This window comes from Patiria miniata, unplaced genomic scaffold (genome assembly GCF_015706575.1).
Source record: "Patiria miniata isolate m_02_andy unplaced genomic scaffold, ASM1570657v1 HiC_scaffold_1, whole genome shotgun sequence".
NCBI classification, from domain to species: Eukaryota; Metazoa; Echinodermata; class Asteroidea; order Valvatida; family Asterinidae; genus Patiria; species Patiria miniata.
In genome coordinates this window covers 2,428,554-2,451,197 of record NW_024037047.1, presented here as the reverse complement: position 1 = coordinate 2,451,197, position 22,644 = coordinate 2,428,554, and the positions used below count along the sequence as shown (strand labels likewise).

The window sequence follows — 22,644 nt, the reverse complement described above, 5'->3', positions numbered from 1 at the left end:
GGTATCTATATAGGACAACACCAGTAAAATTTAACACCAGATGGTCCTATATAGATACCAATGATGTAAATTTAACACTGCAGTTTTTGCAGTGTACCATTTGATCGTATGGGCGAAGACAAGAAATGTAGATGGTACATGTACAGAATTTGAAAAGAATGTTGCAACCTGACGCCTTTTTTTTCTCCAAGTATTTTCTAAAAGAATTGGAAATGTTTCTCAGTCCCATACTCATGTCTTATCATCATTTTTTTTGCAATGACTGACCTTCATTGAGATCATATGAAGAAATAAGTGGCGTCAGGTTACAACATTCTTTCCCAAAAATGTGTCCAGCTCTCGCCTTTTCTTGTCACCAACTGCAAGCCCAACGTTGCGTTTAAGGTTCCAATGATAACCAAATTATAACAAGTAAGGAATCCTGTAAAACCGATTCGTTGGAGTGACTTCCTTAACAAATTACCAACAATCGCACAATAAGATATCGTAAGTACGTAATACGCTCGACCAAGCTAATTTCTTTTCCAAAAGAACAGTTCCACATTACGTGCGCGCCGTTACCTAACATCGTTTAGTACAGTGCAAAGATGTATCTTCATTCATAATGGCCGATTTATCAGCCTACTCAATTTCCCCGGCAAGTTGGCAAGTTCACGCCTGACCCATAACTGGACACAATGAAATTAACTTAACGAGCGAGAAGCAAACGGGATAATGTTTAAAAGACCCACTTACCTTTTTAGTGTCGTAAAAGGGTGAGCTGAGAATGGTCTTCTTGTCTTGAAGTGGTGGGGCGGACTGTCCGCCTGATGTGGCGTGTAGAAGTACAGACACTCCATTAGCACCATGTCCTCCTTAATTAGATAATGGAATCTCCTTGCAGACGAGACAGTGACGGACAGCCGTGAGTGGCTAGGCTGACCCACAGCGCGTCCGCGCGCGCGTCATCATTGGCTGATTAAACAATCATCGCATTTGCATCTTCCATTGATAAACTTTGCCATCGCTTGTTGTGAGTAGCCAATGACGATACATCTTAAAGTATACATCTTCCACCTCTTTCCTCTCTGCGAAGTTTATCTGTTGAAAAAAAGGGGAGTAAAAATCGTGATGTTGGTAGACGATATGAATATTTACAAGGTTCATCCATGGATTTTACGTCAAATCGATATACTGGAAAACATTACTAGGATATGACATTAAATATTAATACTTTCAAATAAAAAAAAATGTACGGCATAAACTCTTTTTTTTGTTTCGCTCACTAAACATCTCAAACCATCTTTAGTCCTAGATCGTTAGATACTGAAGATTAAACAAGTTTTCTTTTTATCTTTTGTTTTCTTCAACTCTCCAGACAGAATTCCACGACGTGTCTGGCATTATTGTCATTCTGTGAGGCACAGTTCATAAAAAAAAACCCGGCATTAAAGGCATAATAATTATGTTTATCTGCATATATCCCAAAGTAACATACTGAATGATTATCGTACTGGTACTAAACATGCACCGCTTGAAATTATTCCGTCTGGCTTGCTGTCATTTCGAAGACATCAAGAAGTGTGTGTGATTTCCTACGATCAGTCAATTTACTAATTTTGGGAAATCGACTGCTATCGACAAAATCGTGCTTCATGATCAAAAGGTTGTGCATGTTTTTCTACAGTTTTCTCGAAAAGTGTCACATCCACTGAGCTGAAACTTCAACAGGTTAAGCGATGAACATTCTTCTTTGAATTTTGCGTGGTGTCATTATTGGAAACGAACAATATGCATGAAAAACAAACGATCCTATGTGCCTTGACATTATCCAATATCCCTCATCATTATTGGTTGCACATCCTTCCCGCCAAAATGTTCCCATTTTACCATCTTTCCTGTCTCCAAAGACAGTGACATCCTATTAAACTTCGACTTCGTAATGATTATACTCGGGCGGCAGCCCGTTTCATCTTCATTACAAAAACATCCCTGAGACGAGAGTTCCAATTTCGGCGAGAGGAGATGGTGGTCGCATTAGAGTTGAGTCAACACTGTGATTTCCCGTGCGGTGCTTTGGCAATTATTATTGTGGCGAGCTAGCGAGCAGCAGCTAGCAGCGCAGGCCGGGCGAGACTGTAGCGGTCTTCTGTGCCTCGCAGGGACATAAATATATACGCGGTGAAAGTAATAGATACTGGACGAGCACGGTGCGCGAACTGGATGCAAAACACAACATAACACTGTTTGCATAAATCGGATGGGTTCAACTAAAGGTATAATTAATAATACCGAAGTCTTATATAGCGCACGTATCTACCAACAATTAGGTACTCAAGGCACTGGAAATTATGTCTATTAGAGACAGCAAGGTTGGTCTGGTAGAACTGGTTCCAAAGCGCGAAGAGTTCTATTCAATCGATTCAGAATCCACTGGAAGTCTGTTTCCTGCTGCTAGCGTGGTGAATGGCGGATTTAGCCCATTCATTGGCGTTACGGGGTTATCCTATACGATAGCACTGCTCAACTGACAAGAGACAGTCAGTGAGCAGATGCGTGAGAGGCGGGGAGTCAGTCAGCCAGTCAGTGAAATAGGTGCAAAACAGTGTTGTAGTACTCGTACTCGGTACTCACACTGGAGTACTACTCGAGCATTTTTTTTTGTTTAGAGTATACTCGTACTCGTCCTCGAATGTCACAGTATACTCGTACTCGAAATGACGGTATTCGTACTCGGGCAGCAAAGTACTCGTACTCGACATGTCGAAATTGTACTCGATCATCAGAATACTCGCACTCGAATAGCAGTACTCGAAACAAACAAGCAAACATATAACGTGACTTACCACGGCCTTATTTTATCGATACTTTCAGATTGAAATGGTTGATTGTCTTGCGGAGAAGTCGAAGTTTCCCTGATTTTCCTTTGTTCACGTCCGGACAAACACATTTAACAGCTAGCCGTGAGTGGGTCTGTTTATCGGTCTGACTGGGCCTGGGCCAATTACGCACAATGAACCATTTGCCGTATGGCGGTATTCGGAAATAGAAGTCGTACTCAGAAGTACTCGTACTCGTACTCGTACTCGGAAGTACAAGTACTCGCACTCGGAGACCTGAACTTGTACTCGGAAGTACAAGTACTCGGCAACCTAAGTACTCTGCAATGCTCGGTACTCGAAAAAAGTACCCGACTACAACACTGGTCCAACAAAGGTGGAACCAGGCAAACCTTCTGGAACCAGAAAGTATGCAAGGGTTTGACCAACTATCGTTGTTGGGTCTAAATCATTTTCCAAAGTGTACACGTTGATAACGACTAGAACGGAGACTAGTAATGTTGGTATATAAGTTTCAAACTGGCGTTGGTAATAATTATAAGGTTGAAATTGGAACCGAGGTTACAACGACAGGGTGTCAGTCTGATCTTCCACACACCAACAAATGGTATATTAGTCTCATTACGAGGCTTGGTGACTATCTTCGATTCTTAGCAAATGGGGTCTAAGTCGTTTTCTGAAGACGACCACAGTACACTAGTCTTGTCGAAACGTCGAGAGGGCTTCTAGCTTTGCATTGGCGCTCCTTCTAATCTATTAAATATCATTTCCCCCCCCCCCCAAATGTCAACAATCCAAAATTGACATTTCTCAAAAGGCTGAAAAATGATCTGAAATGTGCTGCTTTTATGAGCAAATTTCCCCAGCAACTCAGGGGGAAAAAAGGAGAAATGACAGGAAATGAGAATTGTTTTTGTACATTTGGCCACGAGCTTAATATAACGCACCATGCTTAACATATTCACCCCAACGTTGTAAACCAAGGCAGGCTTATCAAGGAGAGAACAAAAAAAAAACACGAAGCGAGAACTCCTCATTTTTGTTTTCTTCAGCGAGACGCAAGCTACGAAACGCCGGCCGGGCCTGATGATCTAGCTCGCCTGCCAGTGCGGGGGAACGTCGCATCGCGTTAACCGCTTCGATGATTCGGACAAGATACTCTAAGGGAAAGAAGTTTAAAGTTGGCCCGTAGACAGAACTCAATTTTCTCGTGGAACTGGAAGGGTCCGCATCAAGCAAGACGTTTTAATGTCTTATTAGGCAGTTTGGGTGGCATGATTAGATTCACCCGACGGCTATTTCATGATGCCGTTTGCACGACTCGGATTTCTGGAAGAGTTCAGTTCTTTAAACTGTCGTCAATGTAGAATTACCAGGGGTGTACTGAAGCGATCAAGCGGGAATATATATTTTATAACTCAAAATTAATATCAATTACAAAAGTTACCTTTTTGTCCATCGGATTTACGATTAATGTATACATATATTTTTTACAATGAGGGTTGAAAGGGCTCAGTAGGCCTATTAAACGAAATATTTTACTTTCAACTAAAGACAGTGGATAAATATATAGTTGTTAATATATTTTTTCAGGTCACGGCGTCATGCGATTTTATTGCTGCGTGCGTAGAGTTTGTTACAAATAGCTAATTGAGTATGGGGGGGGGTGACACTTCCCCCCCCCCCATCAATATTTTTGTCGGTAAAATCGTGTGTCCGTCAACAAGGTGTTGTAACAATAGCAGAACCTATATATGCAAAAGTGCCAAAATATCGCAAGTTTTGAAAAGCGCTCTCGTTAGTCATATGATGTCCAGCCCCCCCCCCCCCCCTTGAGTTTGCCTATGCCTAGTGACCGGAAATATCCTGGGTACCATCCAGCAAAGAGGAGTCGGCAAATATTGTCGGCACCCCCCCCCCCCATTCCAATTTAAAATGGTCTGATTAAGGATAACTTTTGCCCGATTGAATCAATTTAGGTTTTTACCAAACCTCCCTTAGATCCGTCCGGCCCAATCCTTCCCAAATATTGAATCTTTCCCAAATAAAAAAAAAATGGGACTAAAAAAGCCTCCAAATTAATCTTGGTTTGAAAAAAAAAGTCACCTAAAATTGATATTGTTTAAATTGTGCAAGAACCTGTAATTCTAAAATTACATGAGGATTTCTTCCACATTTTGCGATTTGTGAAAAAAAGAGAGAGAGATGGTGTATCTAGATCTTGGATTTTGATGACGACTTGCAACCTCTGGGCTTGCCAGAATATCGACTCAGCCCATATGTCAATTTGACACGCGGGACTCCGGCTAGCGAGGTACATCACCGTGTTTCCATCGTGTAACGAGTGCCGAGTAAAGCCCCGTTCCTCCCCCTTACCTTGCCGCTAGGCGCGCGGTATCTGCTTCGGTCTTCCCTTGCGCACTTTACGCCCAGGACCACCATTAATATATCCCACTTTTTTTTATTGACACAAATCTGGTTAATTACATTTCCCAGTCTTTTTCTGTTCAGGCCGTGTTTTCTTGCTGCTAGCGCCGACTTGGTTGACATATTTTACCCTGTGTTAGTGTCGAGACATTGGTTGTGGAACGTCATCTTGAGCCAAAAAAAAAATTGCAATGTAATTACTTTGCAAGACGATCAAACCCGAGGTTTTAAAGTAAACCCATTCACGTTGTTGAGTTTTCGTTTCATACTCAATCTGAACTTAAGGAGTCAAAACAAAAATTAGCTCTTTTACGACAAAACCTCTAAATTGAAGCTAAAAAAAGTTTTTTTTTTATTCCGTAGGCCTACCTGACTGACTGACCGACCGACCGACCGACTGACTGTCACTAGTGAATAGACTTGTTAAGTCTCTCAATGACTGACTGTCGCTTGTGAATTAGAGAAGTTAGCTGTCTCATTGACTGACTACCTTGTTAAACAGACTAGTCACCTATCACACTGACAGCCACTTGTGAATTAGACTGGTTACCTATCTGACTGACTGACACTTGCGAATTAGACTGGTTACCTATCTGACTGACTGACCCTTGCGAATTAGACTGGTTATCTATCTCACTTACTGTCACTTGTGAATTAGACTGGTTATCTATCTCACTGACTGACTGTCACTTGTGAATTTCACTGGCTACCTATCTCACTGACTGTCACTTGTGAATTAGACTGGCTACCTATCTCACCAACTGACTGCCAGTTAGCTGACTGCCAGTGACGACTGACTGGCTGACTGACTGACAACTGACCGCCAGTGACAGTTAGAGAGGTAGCCAGTCTAAATCACAAGTGACACTTGTGAATTAGACTGGCTACCTATCTCACTGACTGTCACTACTCACTTTGACTTGGCAATTAGACTGGTTACCTTTCACTGACTGACCGTCACTTGTGACTTACACTGGTCTGAGAGCTGTGGTGCACCTCTACAAATGTATGTATGTGACATACTATCTACGCCACATGTACTTTAGTCTGGTGCCGCCTGTCTCATGTTCTTTCATGAGAAGTGTTTCAGTACAGTCGTCTCCATCGTGCAACGACGAAAGTGGATTTTTCATTTCCATCTCGTTACCCTTACGAGCGTTTGAGCTATTCTGAATCAGATGAGTAGAACTGTGTGGACTCTGGGACCAGCGTTTACTTGGCTTGCCTAGCCCAGCTTTATGGAGCATTAGCTGGAATTAATATGAAATGATCTAAAAATGATTACACAACAAGCGTGCTTTGGCAGCTCGCATCATACTAGAATGGCCCAAAGTTTAAGCTAATTAGGCAATAATTTGATAGGATTATTCACAATTTTACGTTGGACAGATTTATTATTCAAATTATATTGATTTAATGCCACGTTAAAAAAAACTTCGACACACCAACCTGTTAATAATAAAGTCAAAAATTTATTCGTTGATTATTATTAGTAGTAATGTATGGTTACGAAACCAAGAATTCCTTAAAAGCGCCATAGGCACTGTAGCTCGCAAGCATGAAGACATCTGTAGAGAGAAGACAATGAAGAAATTCGTTGTAGAGGTGGGAGGAAAACCCCCAGAAGAATATTTTCTGGGGAAAACCCACGGAATCAGGTAGGGACTGAAAACCCAAATCCACATGTGGACCAAGGCAGGCATCGAACCTGGGCCATAGAGGTGGAAGGCGAGGAAAGAACCACTTCACCAACTAACTGGACTCCCCAAATACATGCTACAGAAATGTTGCTTCACTGTAATCGAAAAAAACAAACATTGTACCGACAGTACAATGTCCTATGCATTGGACTGATTACATTTCGTAATTTTTCTTAATTCAATATAGCATCACAAATACTGCCATTTCAATGGACAAGTGACGGCAAATGGTTTGTAGTTTAATTACTTAATCTGATTTAAAACAAAAAGATTGCCATTTTAATGTCTTTATTCTCATGCCCTTTACCGCATCTTATACTTGTGTTCAATACAATAATTTTAAATAAAATGCCTTTGACTAGCAAACAAATGTATATAAAAAGGAAAACAAAACGAATGAACAGTTTGATTAATTTCCCAGCAATGAGTAATAATTCCACATGCATAATCACAAATGAAATTATCTTTCCGCGCACTCAAAAACAAAAATTGGATCAGAAATCTTGGGGCGAGATAGTGAGTTTCCTGCGCCGAGGTATCGGGTGTCTGTTAACACTGCCAAAGGGAGGGCATGGATAATATCGCACAGATGTCTAGTGCCGTACCAGTCCAACCACAATTTTGCAATTAAATTTGGTAAACGGAAGGTTGACAGCGAAGTCTGCGGGGGAATGGTGGTCTGGAGGCTGCACATCTCTAGACGCTACTGTGCCGTGAAGAAGTAGCTCTGCACACTGCACACACTTCTAGTGTTAAATTGCTAACACCGAACTATGTTGCCTTTCTTTGCCTTGATCTCTGCTTTAGAAAGCAGGAGGTCGGGGATTCGAGTCTCACCCGTGCAAGCTTGCGACTGCCGATGTCGGCTCTGATCTGCACTGCACTGTGTTGTGCTGCCTTGCCTTGATCTGCTCTGCTCTATTAGTAGGCAAGAGGTCGTGGGTTCAAGTCCCACCCGTACAAGTTTCAGACTGCCAATTTCTGCCGTGTTTCGCTCTCTTTTGCTCTGATCTGTACCGCACTGCGCTGCCTTGCCTTGATCTGCTCTGCTCTAGAAGCCAGGAGGTCGTAGGTTCGAGTCCCGTCCCAGCAAGCTTGCCACCACCAGTTTATGCCGTATTTTGCTATTTTTTGCTTTGATCTGCACCGCAATGTCCTTCCTTGCCTCGATCTGCTGTGCTCTAGCAGGCAGGAGGTCGTGGGTTCGAGTCCGACCCGAGCAAGCTTGTGACTGCCAATTTCTGCAGTGTTTTGCTCCGTTTTACTATAATGCTGCCTTGCCTTAATCTGCTCTGTGTTAGTAGGCAGGAGGTCGTGGGTTCGAGTCCCAACCGCGTAAGCTTCTAGCTGCCATTTTTTGCCCTTTCTTTGTTCTGCTTGGCTCTGATCTACACTGCACTCCGATGCCTTGCCTCGATGCTTTGCTCTAGTAGGCAGGAGGTCGTGGGTTCGAGTCCCACCATACCCATGCAAGCTTGCGACTGCCTATGTCTATCGTATTTTGCTTTGTTTTGCTGTGATATGCACTGCACTGTGCTGCCTTGACTTGATCTGTTCTGCTCTAGTAGGCAGGAGGATGTGGGTTCGGGTCCTACCCGAATAAGCTCGTGACCGTGGATGTCTGCCATGTTTTGTCTGTTTTGCTCTGATCTGTACCGCATTGTTCTGCCTTGCCTTGATCTGCTCCGCTCTAGTAGGCTGAGGATGTCGTGGGCTCGAGTCCCACCTGCGCAAACTTGCCACCGCCAAAGTCTGCCATGTTTGGTCTGTTTTACTCTGATCTGTACCGCACTGTGCTGCCTTGCCTTGATCTCTGCTCCGCTCTAATAGGCAGGATGTTGTGGGTTCGAGTCCCACCTGCGCAAACTTGCCACCGCCAATGTCTGCCCTGTTTTGCTCTGATCTGTACCCACTGATCTCTACCGCACTGTGTTGCCTTGCCTTGATAATGTTCTGCTCTACTACGCAGGGGCTCAAGGTCGTGGGTTCGAGTCCCCTCCTTTTGACATTTTTCTCGCATGCAACTTGAAAGACACGAACAAGATTTACAATCCGTCGTTTTAAATTATAAATGGCAATTAACCGAGACGCACATGTACCCAAAAAACAAAAGGAAATCAGCTGAGTAAAAAATAAAATGAAAATAGACGCCCGTAAAAGACTTCAACATTAACCCTCCTGATATCTGAACGTCACAAACAGTCAAAAAATCAATCCACTTCCCCTGCCATGCCATTTACACAGGCTAGTCACCAACAGTCAGATCATTCAAGCAAGCACTGTGACTAATCAAATTCAGTCAACAGACATAAACATAGCTGTATCAAATTACAAACAGTCACAGCCAGTCAATCCTGCTTTATGTAGGGTGGGAGCTCGTAACTGCTGAAACCAGTCACTTCAATGATTTTGACTGAAAGGATCGGACAACTTGGCACAGAATGTATGTTTGCAAATAATATTGAACCCCCAAAAATTGCAAAAACCAAACATTGCTTTACCCTGCTCGACCTCACTTTGCAATTTTTCAGAATACGAACATAAAATTTATCCACTAACAATGTATCACACATATCATCCATCCATTTTGCTGAATTCCCCTGTACCGTAACACTCGGCTTGACCCAACACTTCAAACAGTATCAACGTACACAATATAGGAACTTCCTGAAGCTGTCACGATCTAACGGAAAAGCCTCTCAAATAAACAGCCGTCGGCTCTTCTCTGACCCTTCGTAATTTGATTAAAAAACCCACATTTGTCATTATCAATGTCTTAAAACCACTGTCCACACATGCATGGTGATGTTATGCCAAAAGGCTGAGAAGAACATTATAATTAATGGGGAAATAAATGTAAATGTATTAATTGTTTTAATATCAGATTAAATCGTGAACGAAGTTTAAACTTTACAGCTTACTAAATTAATTCAGCATACCCAATATCCGCCATCTTACATTTCATATGGTTAGTTGAAACAAAATTATCATGCCTGAAAATCGTTCTTCTGGGCCTGATGACTGGAGCCTAGAAACAAATTTCAAGTTTATCTTATTGATTTTCTTAAGATTACTAAAACACTTGTTTAAACATTGTTTCTTGTTATAGGTGAATAGGGCCTAGATGATCAGTTAATTTTGGAAAATTCTGAAGAACAAAATATTGTATAGCTTGACTGGTTCACTGCCCGATAGGTTTGTGCATAAGCTGCATTGCCTGCATGATCCATATCCATGACGCAATGCGAATGTCATTAAATGTTTACCAGTGTGTCATCGTCAGTAAGTCAGATGGTAATGCTTACAAAGATGACACCAGACTGCTCCTCTAGAATCAACATGGCCTTGGAAAACTGCTCCAAACAAATCACACAAAGACAGAATCTCAAGAGGGAACGAGAATAAGGATCCTTCTTAAAGGAACCTCCCACAACCGCCGTTATTTATTTTCTTGCAGTAAACCCAAGGAAATTCCCACGGTAGATCTGGTTTGGCAGAACCGGCTGCCGGTCCGATCCCATCGAATCGTGTCCCAACAGGGACAGCAAGTCACCCCAAACGAGGGCAAAAACCATCTTTCATTTGTTTGGAGATTTTTTTAAATTTTTAATTGAACCCATAGTTTTTGGAAACAAGGACAACTTCTGTGAGACCGATTCTGCAGTACGTACACTGGGAGTTTAAACGACGTTATAATGATGCCCGTTAGCCTTTTTTTACGCCATGTTTACCGCACAATCAGAGAAGCCCTTCAGGGCGCCCTACAGCGCCAAAAGATAGCCAGTCAAAATCGTATCTCCCGTGTTAACTCTGCACACAACCGAATCATCCTGGGGAAGAAGTTGTCACGTAGGCTTATAATTAACCCATCAAAGAATCACCGAATCTATAATTACAGCTAATTCGTGTCAAGCGAGATAGTAATTCTTCTGTTTGCAGTAAACAGTGTCGATGTGCTATACATGTATTTACGTATCGAGTCATTACTGCCATTGGGATAATTTTTATGGTCGGCTTTATACGCCAGGTGGCGCTATACAACACATCCCGTGTTTGTTTACCAGGACCCAATTATAGTGCGAGGCCCAGCTAATTAGCGAATAATAGGCAGCCCCGCTAAATGGTAATTAATAGAGAGGGCGCACATGGAGATGGGGCTAGTGTGTAAGCTCATGAATATTCATATTTTACTAAGAAAGTGGAAAACATGTTTATTTTTTGGCAAACTTTGATTTTTTTTTATAACTGCAAGCGTCGAAATAGCTAAATTATAAATCATGGTTTGAGATGAATGTTATAAATACAAACAATTTCTTTCAATCATACAAAAATTCGTCAAACTCAACCGACAAAACTGATACATTTACTATCTTAGGTACATGTATATACATGTAGGTCATAAGACTCCATTTTAAGGATATCAAGGTTTGTTGTTGCAAAATAAAACCGATAAGCGAGTGTAGTGTATAGACATCGGATTTCGAGCCCTTTTTTTCGCTGGACCTTTGCCATTTTCGTTATTTTGAAATTTAAACAATGCCACCCACACAGAGATGGTGTATCCATCTCTAAGCGCAAACAATGTCTTCTAAAGGCCCTCGTTGACTCCTGATCTCCAGGCGACGCCGCGACTACACACATCTGCCGTGTTTTGTTGAAAGTAGGGCGGGAAGAAAGGACGCGATGCCCCGGGGAGGGACGCTGGAGCGGCCCGGTCCAGCCCCGTACCTCCCCGCTTACGAGAAGAATAATGGCAATAACAGACGGCCGTTGTCAAATAAAGGATAATGTGACGAGTAGACATTTTTATGGTTGCACATTCCAATAATGGCCACAGCTGCTTTTGATGAATGAGCAAATGTAAGTTTTAGTTTTGAAAAAAAAAGAAAAAAGATTGTTCTGACGCATGCCTTTTTTATATTTTACTCTGTAACAATGCAGAAAAGAAAAATGCCGAAAAAGCGTCATCAGACTCTACCAAAAAACAAACAAACAAACAACCCAATTTAATGTAAATGTTTCTAAATCCTTAAAAGATATGAAAAGTGAATATTATATACACAAAGGGAAAGGATAACCTCCCCATGACGTACATGATTCATCGGACTGTTCATAAAACAGCCGTATGTACAAAAACCCCACCGAATCTCATTCACATACATTTGTGTAATATTACACAAAAACAATATAAGTTCTCCCATCAGTTGCTATGTCCATGGTTCGGGGCCACTCTGGTTGTCAAGCAGGAAAAGCGGGTCGGTAAACACGAGACCAGTACGCCAATATTTCCGTTTTTGTAAATCAACCTCGTCCCCTACAGCCCAATGCGGTTTTAGGTGTCACTGCGTCGGTTAAACCGTTCTGGTTTGGGGGCGTTTTTTGCGCTGTCCTAGCATATTTTTGAGTGGCGTCATTTTATTGAACGGTCAATTACGTTTGGTAACACCGGACTGGTTCGATTCTCAATGTCTGAGCTAGAAAACAAACGTCGCTTGCTTTGAAAAAAAAAATAACTATATACATTTGTACATGTACTTTATTTTGAAAAACAAGGCAAGTCTCAAATAGCAAAGCTGTTCCCAGAGCTAGTGCATTAAATCCTACACATTTGGTTCAGAATGGCTATTCGGTTAAAGTCTTTTCTGCATCTGGTGGTACACAATGAGCCGATTTAACCCATTACAGGGTAAACCTATACGATAGCACTCCCAGGCTTTCTTCCCCAATAACCATCAGGCAGGCAGAAAATAACAACCAGACGCTCAAAGCCCAACTACATGTACATGTACCTGCACTAGATCCCCTTCACCAATATCAAAGGACTCCGACACTCATTCTTCTATCAGACCAGCAATGATTGGAACGACCTCCCTCAGCATATTACTGGGATCGACAGGAGACACCAAACAATATAGTGATGCCCTCAGATCTTTCAGCACTCATCAATAGCATGTCCACCCCTTCCAAGCTGAGGGATGCTCATGCAGGAGCTTGTCAGCTATATTAAAGGGAATGTACATCATTTGCAAACATCAAAAAATAAAACTACCAAATCATTTTGAAATACCTTGCTGGACTATTAGTGAATGACAGTGTAAAGCATCCTGTAAAATCATGGCACCTGGTATACTGTCATTTTCAAGAAAAGTGGTATTTTTGTATCAATTTCCAACGCTGATCGGCCGATCAACGTTGGAAACAACTGGCTTTTTTTCAAATACTGGCCCCAATTGACCATCGCACTTGTTTGCAATCGATTACAAACCTATGAATGGGTACGAGCCAGCTAGACTGGTTCCCTGACCTTACAATTCCCCAATGTATGTTAACTGCTGTGTTTCTTCTTATATGGAGTCAGGGAACCAGACTACAAGAAATTGATCGTTTTTCTTGGTTTTATAGCATTTTCGAACCCAAAACCTCAAAAAAGTCAGTGTAACTATATTTGCTATATATTTCCAACCCCCCAATTCCATCCATTTCTGAAAATTACAGCAAAAGCAAATGATGTACGTACATCATTGGTTTTTCCTGTAATTTTCAGAAATGAACTATTTTAAGTTTTGTGTTCGAAAGTTTTGTGTTCAAAAAGGTTGGAAAAACAAAGAAAAACAAATATGTTCAAGTAGTCTGGTTCCCTGACTCCACAAAAGATAAAATGGATCAATTTATAGATGATGGAAACTTGTAAGGCAATGGAACCAGTCTAGCTGGCCTGCACCCGTTCATGAACATGTAACCAATAGCAAACAAAATTTGGACTGAAAAAAAAATGGTCAATTTGGAGCAGTAGTTGAAAAATAGTTAGGTTTTTCCAACGCTGGTCGGGCGACCACCGTTGGAAATGTATACAAAAATACCATTTTCTTGAAAATGACTTCACACCAGGTGCCATAATTTTACAAGATGCTTGAGACTGTCATTAACCAACATCCTAGTAAGGTATTTCGTAAAAACTTGGTAGTTTTATTTTTCGATGTTTGCAAATGTTGTATATTCCCTTTAACCCTAACCCTCCTGAATCCTCCAAAATCATCCTTCCGGTTTTGGATAATTTTAGAGGATTGAGGATTAAATGGCAAAGATGTATCGCTTTTTTTTGTGGAGGATGCATTACGTCAAGCCAGTAGGCCATATACACCTGCATTGGTTATGTTCAGCCATGCATAAATCAGCCCTGTGTTTTTCTCGTATTTCATCCGCACTGCTTCTAAACGCCATTCGCTCTTCCTCAAACCATAGCAGTAATTGGCAGAGGATTTTGGAGGATTGAGACAGTGGTCACCCTCCACAGACTAAATTCAAGAAAAAACGGATGTGGAGGATTGAGGCTGAATCCAATTTTTTTCTTGGTGGCAAGTGGAGGATTTTGCAGGATTGAGGTTGCATCCTAGCCAGAGGGCCAGATCATCAAGACCAGTCTACAACCAAGTGACAGTCAATCGGGGAGTCAGTCAGTCAGTCAGTCAGTGAGATAGGTACAAAGTGGAAACTAGGCTGGCTCTCTGGGACCAGCAAAAAGTGGTGATGATTGGTGCAAACGGTAAAGTCCAACAGAAACATCATGCATAAACAAATAAACTGATTGAACTCTTGAATCAAAGAACTGTTCATACTATATTCAAAAGAAATGGAAAGATGATAGAATGATGATGACATTCATGGAAGTTTTGATCATGATGTGATGCATAAATGCCAAACAAGAAAGTGCATGTGGGTATGAGGTGTGCTGCAACTTGTCGAACAGAAACTTGTGTAAGGTTTAACCAAGGATGTGACATTTACACATTTACATTTTCCAAAACGTTCAAACGAAACCCACCTAATTGAAGCGACATTGATATGTTTACCTAAATAAAGGATGTCTTTAACCAGTTCACGCCGGATGCGGCGCATACATATTACCGCAACGGTTTTGCGGTATTTGGAACGGATGACGGACAAACACGCAGGAAACGACTCGAAGGCCGGAAATATCCATCAGCAACCGGCCAGCAGCGAGCGAGGCTAGGCGGAAATATGAGTGTGCTGCCCGACCGTGATGGAATCAACCCGCCTGGCATGAGGTCCGTTTTTGTCAAAATAATCCCAGCGCCAACTGGTTAAACCCATTTTATTTCCAAAGCAAAAGGACAGTCCATTATGAACGATCATTTTATGTAGATCAGGGTCGATGATGCACTTTGCTTTTTGTGCACCTACATGTATATTCATGTATACTAACATGCTCGAATGCAAACATAAACTGGTGCAGGTGGCAGCCTTTGTGAAGTGGCTAAACATTTAAACGTTTAAATGGTGCAGAATAGATTTGCTAAACGTTTACAAAATTAAACGGAGAGTCCCATCTTTATTCTTTAAAAAAATTATCAAACAAACAAATACACAGTATTAATTGAAAATGACTTAGAGACAATGGATTAAAACAATCTGATAAAAAGTTCAATTTATTACTTTGAACAGTAAAATCAAGAAAAAGTGAGGTGAAAAATACAATTTAATAATAAATCTCTTCAATACTCACCGTACTTTTACTTAATGCATTCTGTTTGTTTACAAGAAATATATGTTCCACTGTATATCTTCATTCTGTAAGTATGGAAATATTGAATCAAGTTAAACTGCAAATTACAAAATGTTCCAAAAACACATCTTATTTATACCAAACATGGAACAAAAACCCTGATGTTACTTAGAAAAAAAATAGTTTTGAAACATCTATTTATCTCTTTTAATATTTGTGCTTTTCCTGATAAATTACCCACTGCGAGAGGCTTGCCTCTTAATGAGAATGTTGCCGAGTCTGGTTCCCAGACCTGACAATTATTCCCGACGCTCACGTCTTAAATTGTAGGTCAGGCAGCCTCCGTGGCTAAAAATAAACATGACGACATTAATGGCCCTTTTTCAAAGCGCGGCTTCGTTTCCGATTTCGCTTTATCACTTGTAGCTTTTAATGTTCTGATCAAATCTTTAAATAAATCACTTGCTTCGTAATATCATACAGTTATGATAATACAGTTTGATGTTTTTGTAAGATAACATTGAGTAACGTTGATCTGGAATCTTCAAAATTAGGGAACCAAGTAGCACTGTTAGCAGGCGGAGCCGAATGAACACCGAGTTTTGGAAAATCTCGGTAACGGTCGTCAAATTCAAAATTGTACACGACACAGCAAAAAAGTTCGCCCGTACGATCCGAGTATATTTGATGCACAAAATCGTCGTTGAATTTCAAGTTTTCTAAAAGAAAACAATGAATATTAATTATCAACTCATTTAAAATCAAATTAATAAGCAATTAGCAGTTAATTAAACCTATATTATATACTCGGAAATACTCGGGCGCTATCCGATTGTCGACGAAACGACTTCGGCAAACTTCAGAAATTTTAAGAAAAAGGAGGAATTCCTCCCGTTTTAGTCACGTGACGTAAAATGTAATACATTGTATTACAGGAGGCTACCGGACCTAAGATTCATCAGGAATAGTCGGAATCTTTTGGTCTGGGAACCAGACTAAATGTTGCCTCATCTTTATTTGTCAGGAATGCGACTGGTGAAGTCACCCAAAAAAGAAAGGGAAATTGAAATCTTTCCAAGACTTTGTGGATGTTTTTCTATTTTGAACAGCACACTTGGAAAATGAAGGGGGAAAAAAGGAAAACAAAAGAGGAAATCAACTGATCCGAGGAAAAGTTGCATGCCTGATTTGTGGGAAAATCATCCCTACAGAGAAAAGTACCCTCAACATTTAACCAGATGGAAAATTGTTAATTTCCTACATAAACGCAATAAATAAGTCATAATTGGAGACGTAGGAGACATTGGTGGCAGCAAACACCCAGGTCCTTTTTCCTTTGATGGCTTCATATTGAGCATGTGCACTTTAGGCAAAGTTCAGGCAAGGACCATAAGTCGACTAGTGATTGATTTGTGACGTACCTTACGCCTGCGTACTGATAGCAACATGCGAACGTCTCTAGTCAAACGCTGGTCAAAATGTCATCGCAAAACTTCTGGATCCTGGTTCTCTGCTAGTGTTATGAATGCGCGTGGCTATTGGTTACCAGCGAAGCAACCAGCCCCAGTAGGCTGGTTCCAAATAGTCGACTAGCGTAGTCAACCACCGGTGACTAGACAGAGTTCGGGCAAACGTTAGTTAACCATTGGTCAACTATAGTCCTTGCGCGAACTTGGCCTTAGATGCAAACAACTGAAAAGGACTGACGTGTTTGCTGCCACCAATATCTCAAAAGTATCCAATTAGAAAACTGGATGGCATAAGCGGGTAGTAAGGTGAAGGGGGGGGGGGGGACCAGGAAGGTTCAGATATTGGAATTCTACATGTATTACAGAGGAGATGAATACACTAGTAAAAATGGTGCTCATAGTTTAAACCATTTTTACCCACTTTTTTTACATGTTTAGTCAAGTGTCGAAGACATGTTTAGGTTTTTTGGCATAGTATGAGAGCAAGTTAGAGCAATAAATAACAATTTATAAGTGACATTTATATTTAAATTCAAACACAAAATGTATATACATGTATCTTCAGTAAATTAATATTTTAAAGATAATATTTCTGCGACAGGGGAGAAAATAGTGATAAAATTGTGCATTTAGCCTGTCATTTGACCAAGGCCAAAAAAAAATGGTCTCCGGTTTCTGGTATGCGCGCGCGTCACCGTAGCCATGCGCGTCGGCAAAATGAAAAAGGTTTTTTTTCAATACAAGATGATGTCTCAAAACCGCCAAACTCACTGGTTTGACTGGAATCCTGCTGCTGCACAATTTTAACGTGTTTTTAGATGGGGTTATGATCGAGAATAAGCTTTATGTGGCCTCTCTGGACTCCCATATATTTGCACTAAGTTTAGTCGGGCACCATTTGCAGTCATTAGCCGACATTTGAAGCCAAAAAAAAAAAAAAAAACAGGTAAAAAAAAAAAAAAAACCGCGTCGCCGCACCACTTTTGGGGCAAGCTCCATACCAGAAACCGGAGACTTTTTTTTTGTGGCCTAAAACCAAAGTTATTAGCTGGCTCAGAAAACTTTCAGAAACAGCTCTTGTTTTCCTTCAGAATTGTTTTCTTTCTCCTTTTCAGGTGTCAAGCTACGTCACATTAAAGGTATATTTTGTCTCCAGGTTGTATTAGGCTATTTCCAACAGTAATGAGATCGACTTCACACTGTGTACACATAAACCATCACCCGCACCTGCGGCCAAATGATGAGGTCATCAGGTGTCAAGTTAGGTCACATTAACCCTAACCCTCCTCAATCCTCCAAAATCCTCTTTGTGGTTTTGGAGGATTTTGGAGGATTGAGGCTGAATGGTATTTTTTTTAAATAAGGATTTTTGAGGATTGAGGCTGAATGGTATTTTTTCTGAAAAGGATTTTGGAGGATTGAGGCTGAATGGTATTTTTTCAGAAAAGGATTTTGGAGGATTGAGGCTGAATGGTATTTTGAGGCAGGACTGTCTGACGATTTTGAAGGATTGGGGGGCTGGGTACCCTTCATTTGAACATTTTTGGATGAGGAGGATTTTGAAGGATTGAGGATGAATGCATTTTGAGGCAGGACTGTCTGAAAATTTTCTGAAAATTTTGAAAAATCAAAAAAATTATCTTCTGAAGAGCAAGTCAGATTGGGTTGAAAATTTGTACGTACATGTATGAAAATGAAAACTAAAGCGCCGTCAGCCGAAACAGCAAGTGTTTGTCCACAAACACATTTCTAGTTTCTATTTACTTTTTAATACAATTTATCCTTCACAATAATAATAACAGGCTTTCGTCCTGTACCTAAAACATGTCACAGACACCCACGAACCTATACAAGTTGTCTATCCAATCATTTGAAAAAAAGTGGGTACAGTTAAGTGTTAAAAAATGTGTTTAAACAGTAACCATGTAGCCAGAAAGCCCACAAGTGTGGGTTAAGATTTGTTTGCACAAATGAGAGGTCACTTTGGAGTTCACAAGGGCATACAAACACTTCCCTGAGGACAGTGTCAAAGGTCAAAGTTGAAAGGTCACGGAAGACTCTACCGTACCTACCAGGGTAAGGGTCACCTACTGGCAGGCTGGGGCGCTAGGTAGCCTCTACGTTCCCACGGCCATACCTGTCATTGAAACATTTTGAAAAAAACAAACTTCAAAGAAAGTGTAATCAGCACGTTTGAAATTCTGGAATGCAGGAATAATTTAGGATGGAGCAAATTAGTCCCACAAGATTTTTTTTTTTTTAGGGAATGTATCAACACCAATTTCTGGGTACAAACTGTGGAAAAATCTCATTTACTGAAGCAGTTTAGTAAATTAAAACGGCATATGGGATCACTTGCATTGCTTGAAATACGTACAGACCGTACTGATCTCTAATGCGATCAAGCTAGATGAGTCGTTTGTCAGGAATTTTTATTTGGAGATACAGGCCAAAATAGGGCCACTTCATCCCATCACTGAAACACATTGCTTGGTGTTCCGACTTCCATTACTTTTTAACTAAAGATGGTATCAGCGTGCGGTTTTCCCATCAGTAATGCTGAGATTGTGCTCTTTTCAAATCCGTAATAACATGTTTTTTTTTTACCAGGGTCGACAAACGACTCATGCAGCTTGATCGCGTCACATATAAAGACTGGATAGCGGATGCCCACACATCAGTCACAAACCATATGAATTCCTTTGGGGAACTAACCCACCGGGCCGGTTTTTATGTGCAACCTCTATGAGAGAACGTGGCGAAAAAATCATTAAAAACAGGCCTTTTTTCACATCTGTCGCCACCACTTCATTATTCGACAGGGTATACCTTTGATCTCACTACAGTGTGACCCTAACAATATACTCTTTCAGAAAATGAAAGAAAAACTGAAAAAAAACGCTCAGTTTCACTCGCGAATTGATGTTAAACATTGCATTTTCAGTCAAAAATCTGCCTGTTTTGTGTGTAAACCACGCGTTCAGCCAAGAACTGGTCCATTAACATCATCATAACGTTAAATAGCGCCACCTGGGAGCTTAGATCTCTCGAGTCATTTTTCTTCGACTCGTCAGCTTTCCAACAATATAACCCTTATTGTGATTGGTTAAGGTTTAGGCTCGCGTGTATTCATTTACTAAAGAATTGTACATCTAAACTCCAATAAAATTTGCCGTTGCTCAATGGCTCAGCGCGTAGGGTCTGTTTATTGTACACGTGCTAGGCAGCGCTACTGTATATACACAGAGCCCGGGAGCTCTTATCTCTATGTGTCCAAGGTCATCTAGCTGTGCGTTTTGGCCAGTTTACATGGGGTCCTTTTGACCACAAAGGATTTGATATGATGTAGATGAATTTGCATTTTGACCAGTTTGATATACAAACGTTCTACGCGTATATACTGCAGGCCCTGCATCAAGCTTTGACGTGCATTTTGTTCAAGTACACATATCATGATGTTCTAAACAAGGACAAATTTCCATTGTTAAATTATATTTCCAAACGTCCCAAAAAGTTAACTGCGGCATTCAAAAGGTAAATCGCGACATTTCAGAAATTGTGCAGCGTGGTCAGTGCTGGTGGACAAATGGTTAACCAGGTGAACCAGGATGCTACAAAAAAGAATCACAACTTGTTGGCAACTTGTCTTTTATAGATCACCAGCCGCTCTTGCCTACGTGGCTTCAAATGGCTTTCTTTTGCAGCTTACTGCATGTTATCCAGTCTTTAGATCAGTGGTAGTCCGAAAATTTGGGACTCTCAATACTGTGTACGAGAGTCCCAAAACTTAAGGCATCCATATTGTGAAAAAGTTTGTGCTGCATAATAAAACCAGTCTGAATCAAATGTGCAAGCTTCTTACTCACTACAGTTTCTTCAAAAATCGCTGAAACTTTTGCCTTGCAAAGTTGCTGTTGTGAGCATTGCCTTACCAAAAATTCAGCTTTTAATTCTAATTTTACAGAGAGTTATCGAAATCCAAACGTGAGACATCATGTTGATGTGGACTGCAATGCATTGTGCAAAAAGACTCCTCAGCTATAACATTTTCACCGTGTAGACAAAACAGCGCCCTCTTGTTGATCCAAGTGAATACAGAATGTTTAATGTTTTAACAGAGGGCGCTATGTTCTTTTGGCCATCGATTAAAAAACAAGTAAGCTGCAAGGCACTAAGTGCATCTACCCAGAATACCTTGTGAATCACATGCACGGATCCAGATCATGGAGAATGACGTGGATGGTTTTTGAACTGCCAAAAACCTGCCTTAAAATTGGATTTAAGGTCTCAAATTTCGCTGGTGACATGCTTGTAACTATAGCATTTTGATGTATGTGTTGTGTGGGCATTAATTAACCAAATGGTGAGTAAAAAACGTCAGTAGTAATTTTGCACGTTTTTATGCACTCCCGGTACCAGTCTGGATCAGTGGTACATGTATAGACAGGGCCAACAATTGCTACGGCTCAAGATGTAAGCAAACAAAGTTTGTCAACAGCATCTTTGAAGCGGTTAATAAAAAAAAAAAATGGCAAAATCTGGACGAACGATGAAACTCACCCTCAAGACAGCTCGACCTCTGACCATTGCAAGCGGAACGGGACCAAACTCTCTAGAATCTGTCGAATTGCTTGAGTTGTCGCCCTCTATCCATATATGGCCTTTGGGAACCTTGAACAACAAAGGATAAATGGAAAAATAATAATACATGTACTTCATCCCCAACGATCCCCGCCCACTCCAACAGCAGGGTCTGTTGGAAATCTGTTAGGATGAGTACTGCACTAGTCAACTGATGCTTTGGGTGGGATTGGACATACAACACATAAACAGAGTCCAACTGTTTATGTGCACAGTTTACCACAATGGTGTTGGGATTTGAAAGGATGAGGAAGGTTCCTAGTAAATCACCCTAAAGGGGTTAGGGTGGTACAGGTGGTTATCAATAATATGAATCACATTCAGTACCCACAATATTCCACGCATATCTCATGCGTGCTGTATTGAAGCTAATGCACACAAGTGCACGGAATTTCCTAGACTGTTTCCCGGATCCCCCTAAAGATATGGGGACGGTAACTAGCTCCCATTTAAAGCCTTTGATTGGATCGCCTCTGCATCACAATTGTTTTTGTTTTTTTCAATCGCTGTTCAACTTTTGCGCATGGAAGCCGGTGACTGAACCCAGGATTATCAAGAAACTCACGCTTGACTTACCACAAAAAGTACACACAATCACCAGTGTCTCCATGAAAGCAACTTTCAAGCAATTCAACTCCATAGGTTGTAAATATGGAACAGCAATATTTCTCTCTCTACTGATATTTGCCAGAGACTTTCAATTTCAACAAAAAGCGAAGCTCATTACCTCCAAAATTGCACATTTGTGGCCAGGCCTATTGCCATTTTGCAACAGGCTGGTCGCGCACAAACATTACCGTTGTGATTTACGGTAGAATTCACGAGGCGAGGCTGGTTTCAGACCTACGCACGCCATTCATATAGTGAACATATATGCCAGATTCACCGCTAGTTACCGGACCCCATTTTTGAAGTCCAAAGGACAATGGGGTCCAGGAACCAGACAAGGAATTTCCCACGTAACATTGCCGAAGTTCCCAAGACTGGGGTTCATTCATTTTTTGATGGGGACCTCCACCATGTCTACCACTGCAGAGGCTTGTGTCAGGGACCAGTGGTATCAG

At 41.1% G+C, this 22,644-nt stretch overlaps 1 protein-coding gene across 3 annotated transcripts in view; it reads right to left on the bottom strand.

The window, feature by feature from the left end:
• Positions 1 to 828: 828 nt before the first annotated feature.
• Positions 829 to 22,644, bottom strand: part of LOC119738249 (mitochondrial inner membrane protease subunit 1-like) — a 35,708-nt gene continuing 13,892 nt past the window's right edge. Inside the window, exons 5-8 of one of the 3 annotated variants that reach the window (XR_005272447.1) lie at positions 21,500 to 21,610; positions 19,012 to 19,076; positions 15,471 to 15,535; positions 829 to 1,080 (exon numbers count right to left, since the gene is read on the bottom strand). Coding sequence is in view for 2 of the 3 variants with exons in the window: in XM_038213175.1 (XP_038069103.1) it covers positions 19,023 to 19,076; positions 21,500 to 21,610 (165 nt within the window). In the remaining variant the exon portion in view is untranslated. Of the gene's footprint in view, positions 1,081 to 15,276; positions 15,536 to 18,558; positions 19,077 to 21,499; positions 21,611 to 22,644 lie in introns of those variants that run through there. The other 2 variants (XM_038213175.1, XM_038213095.1) reach the window with 2 other exon arrangements.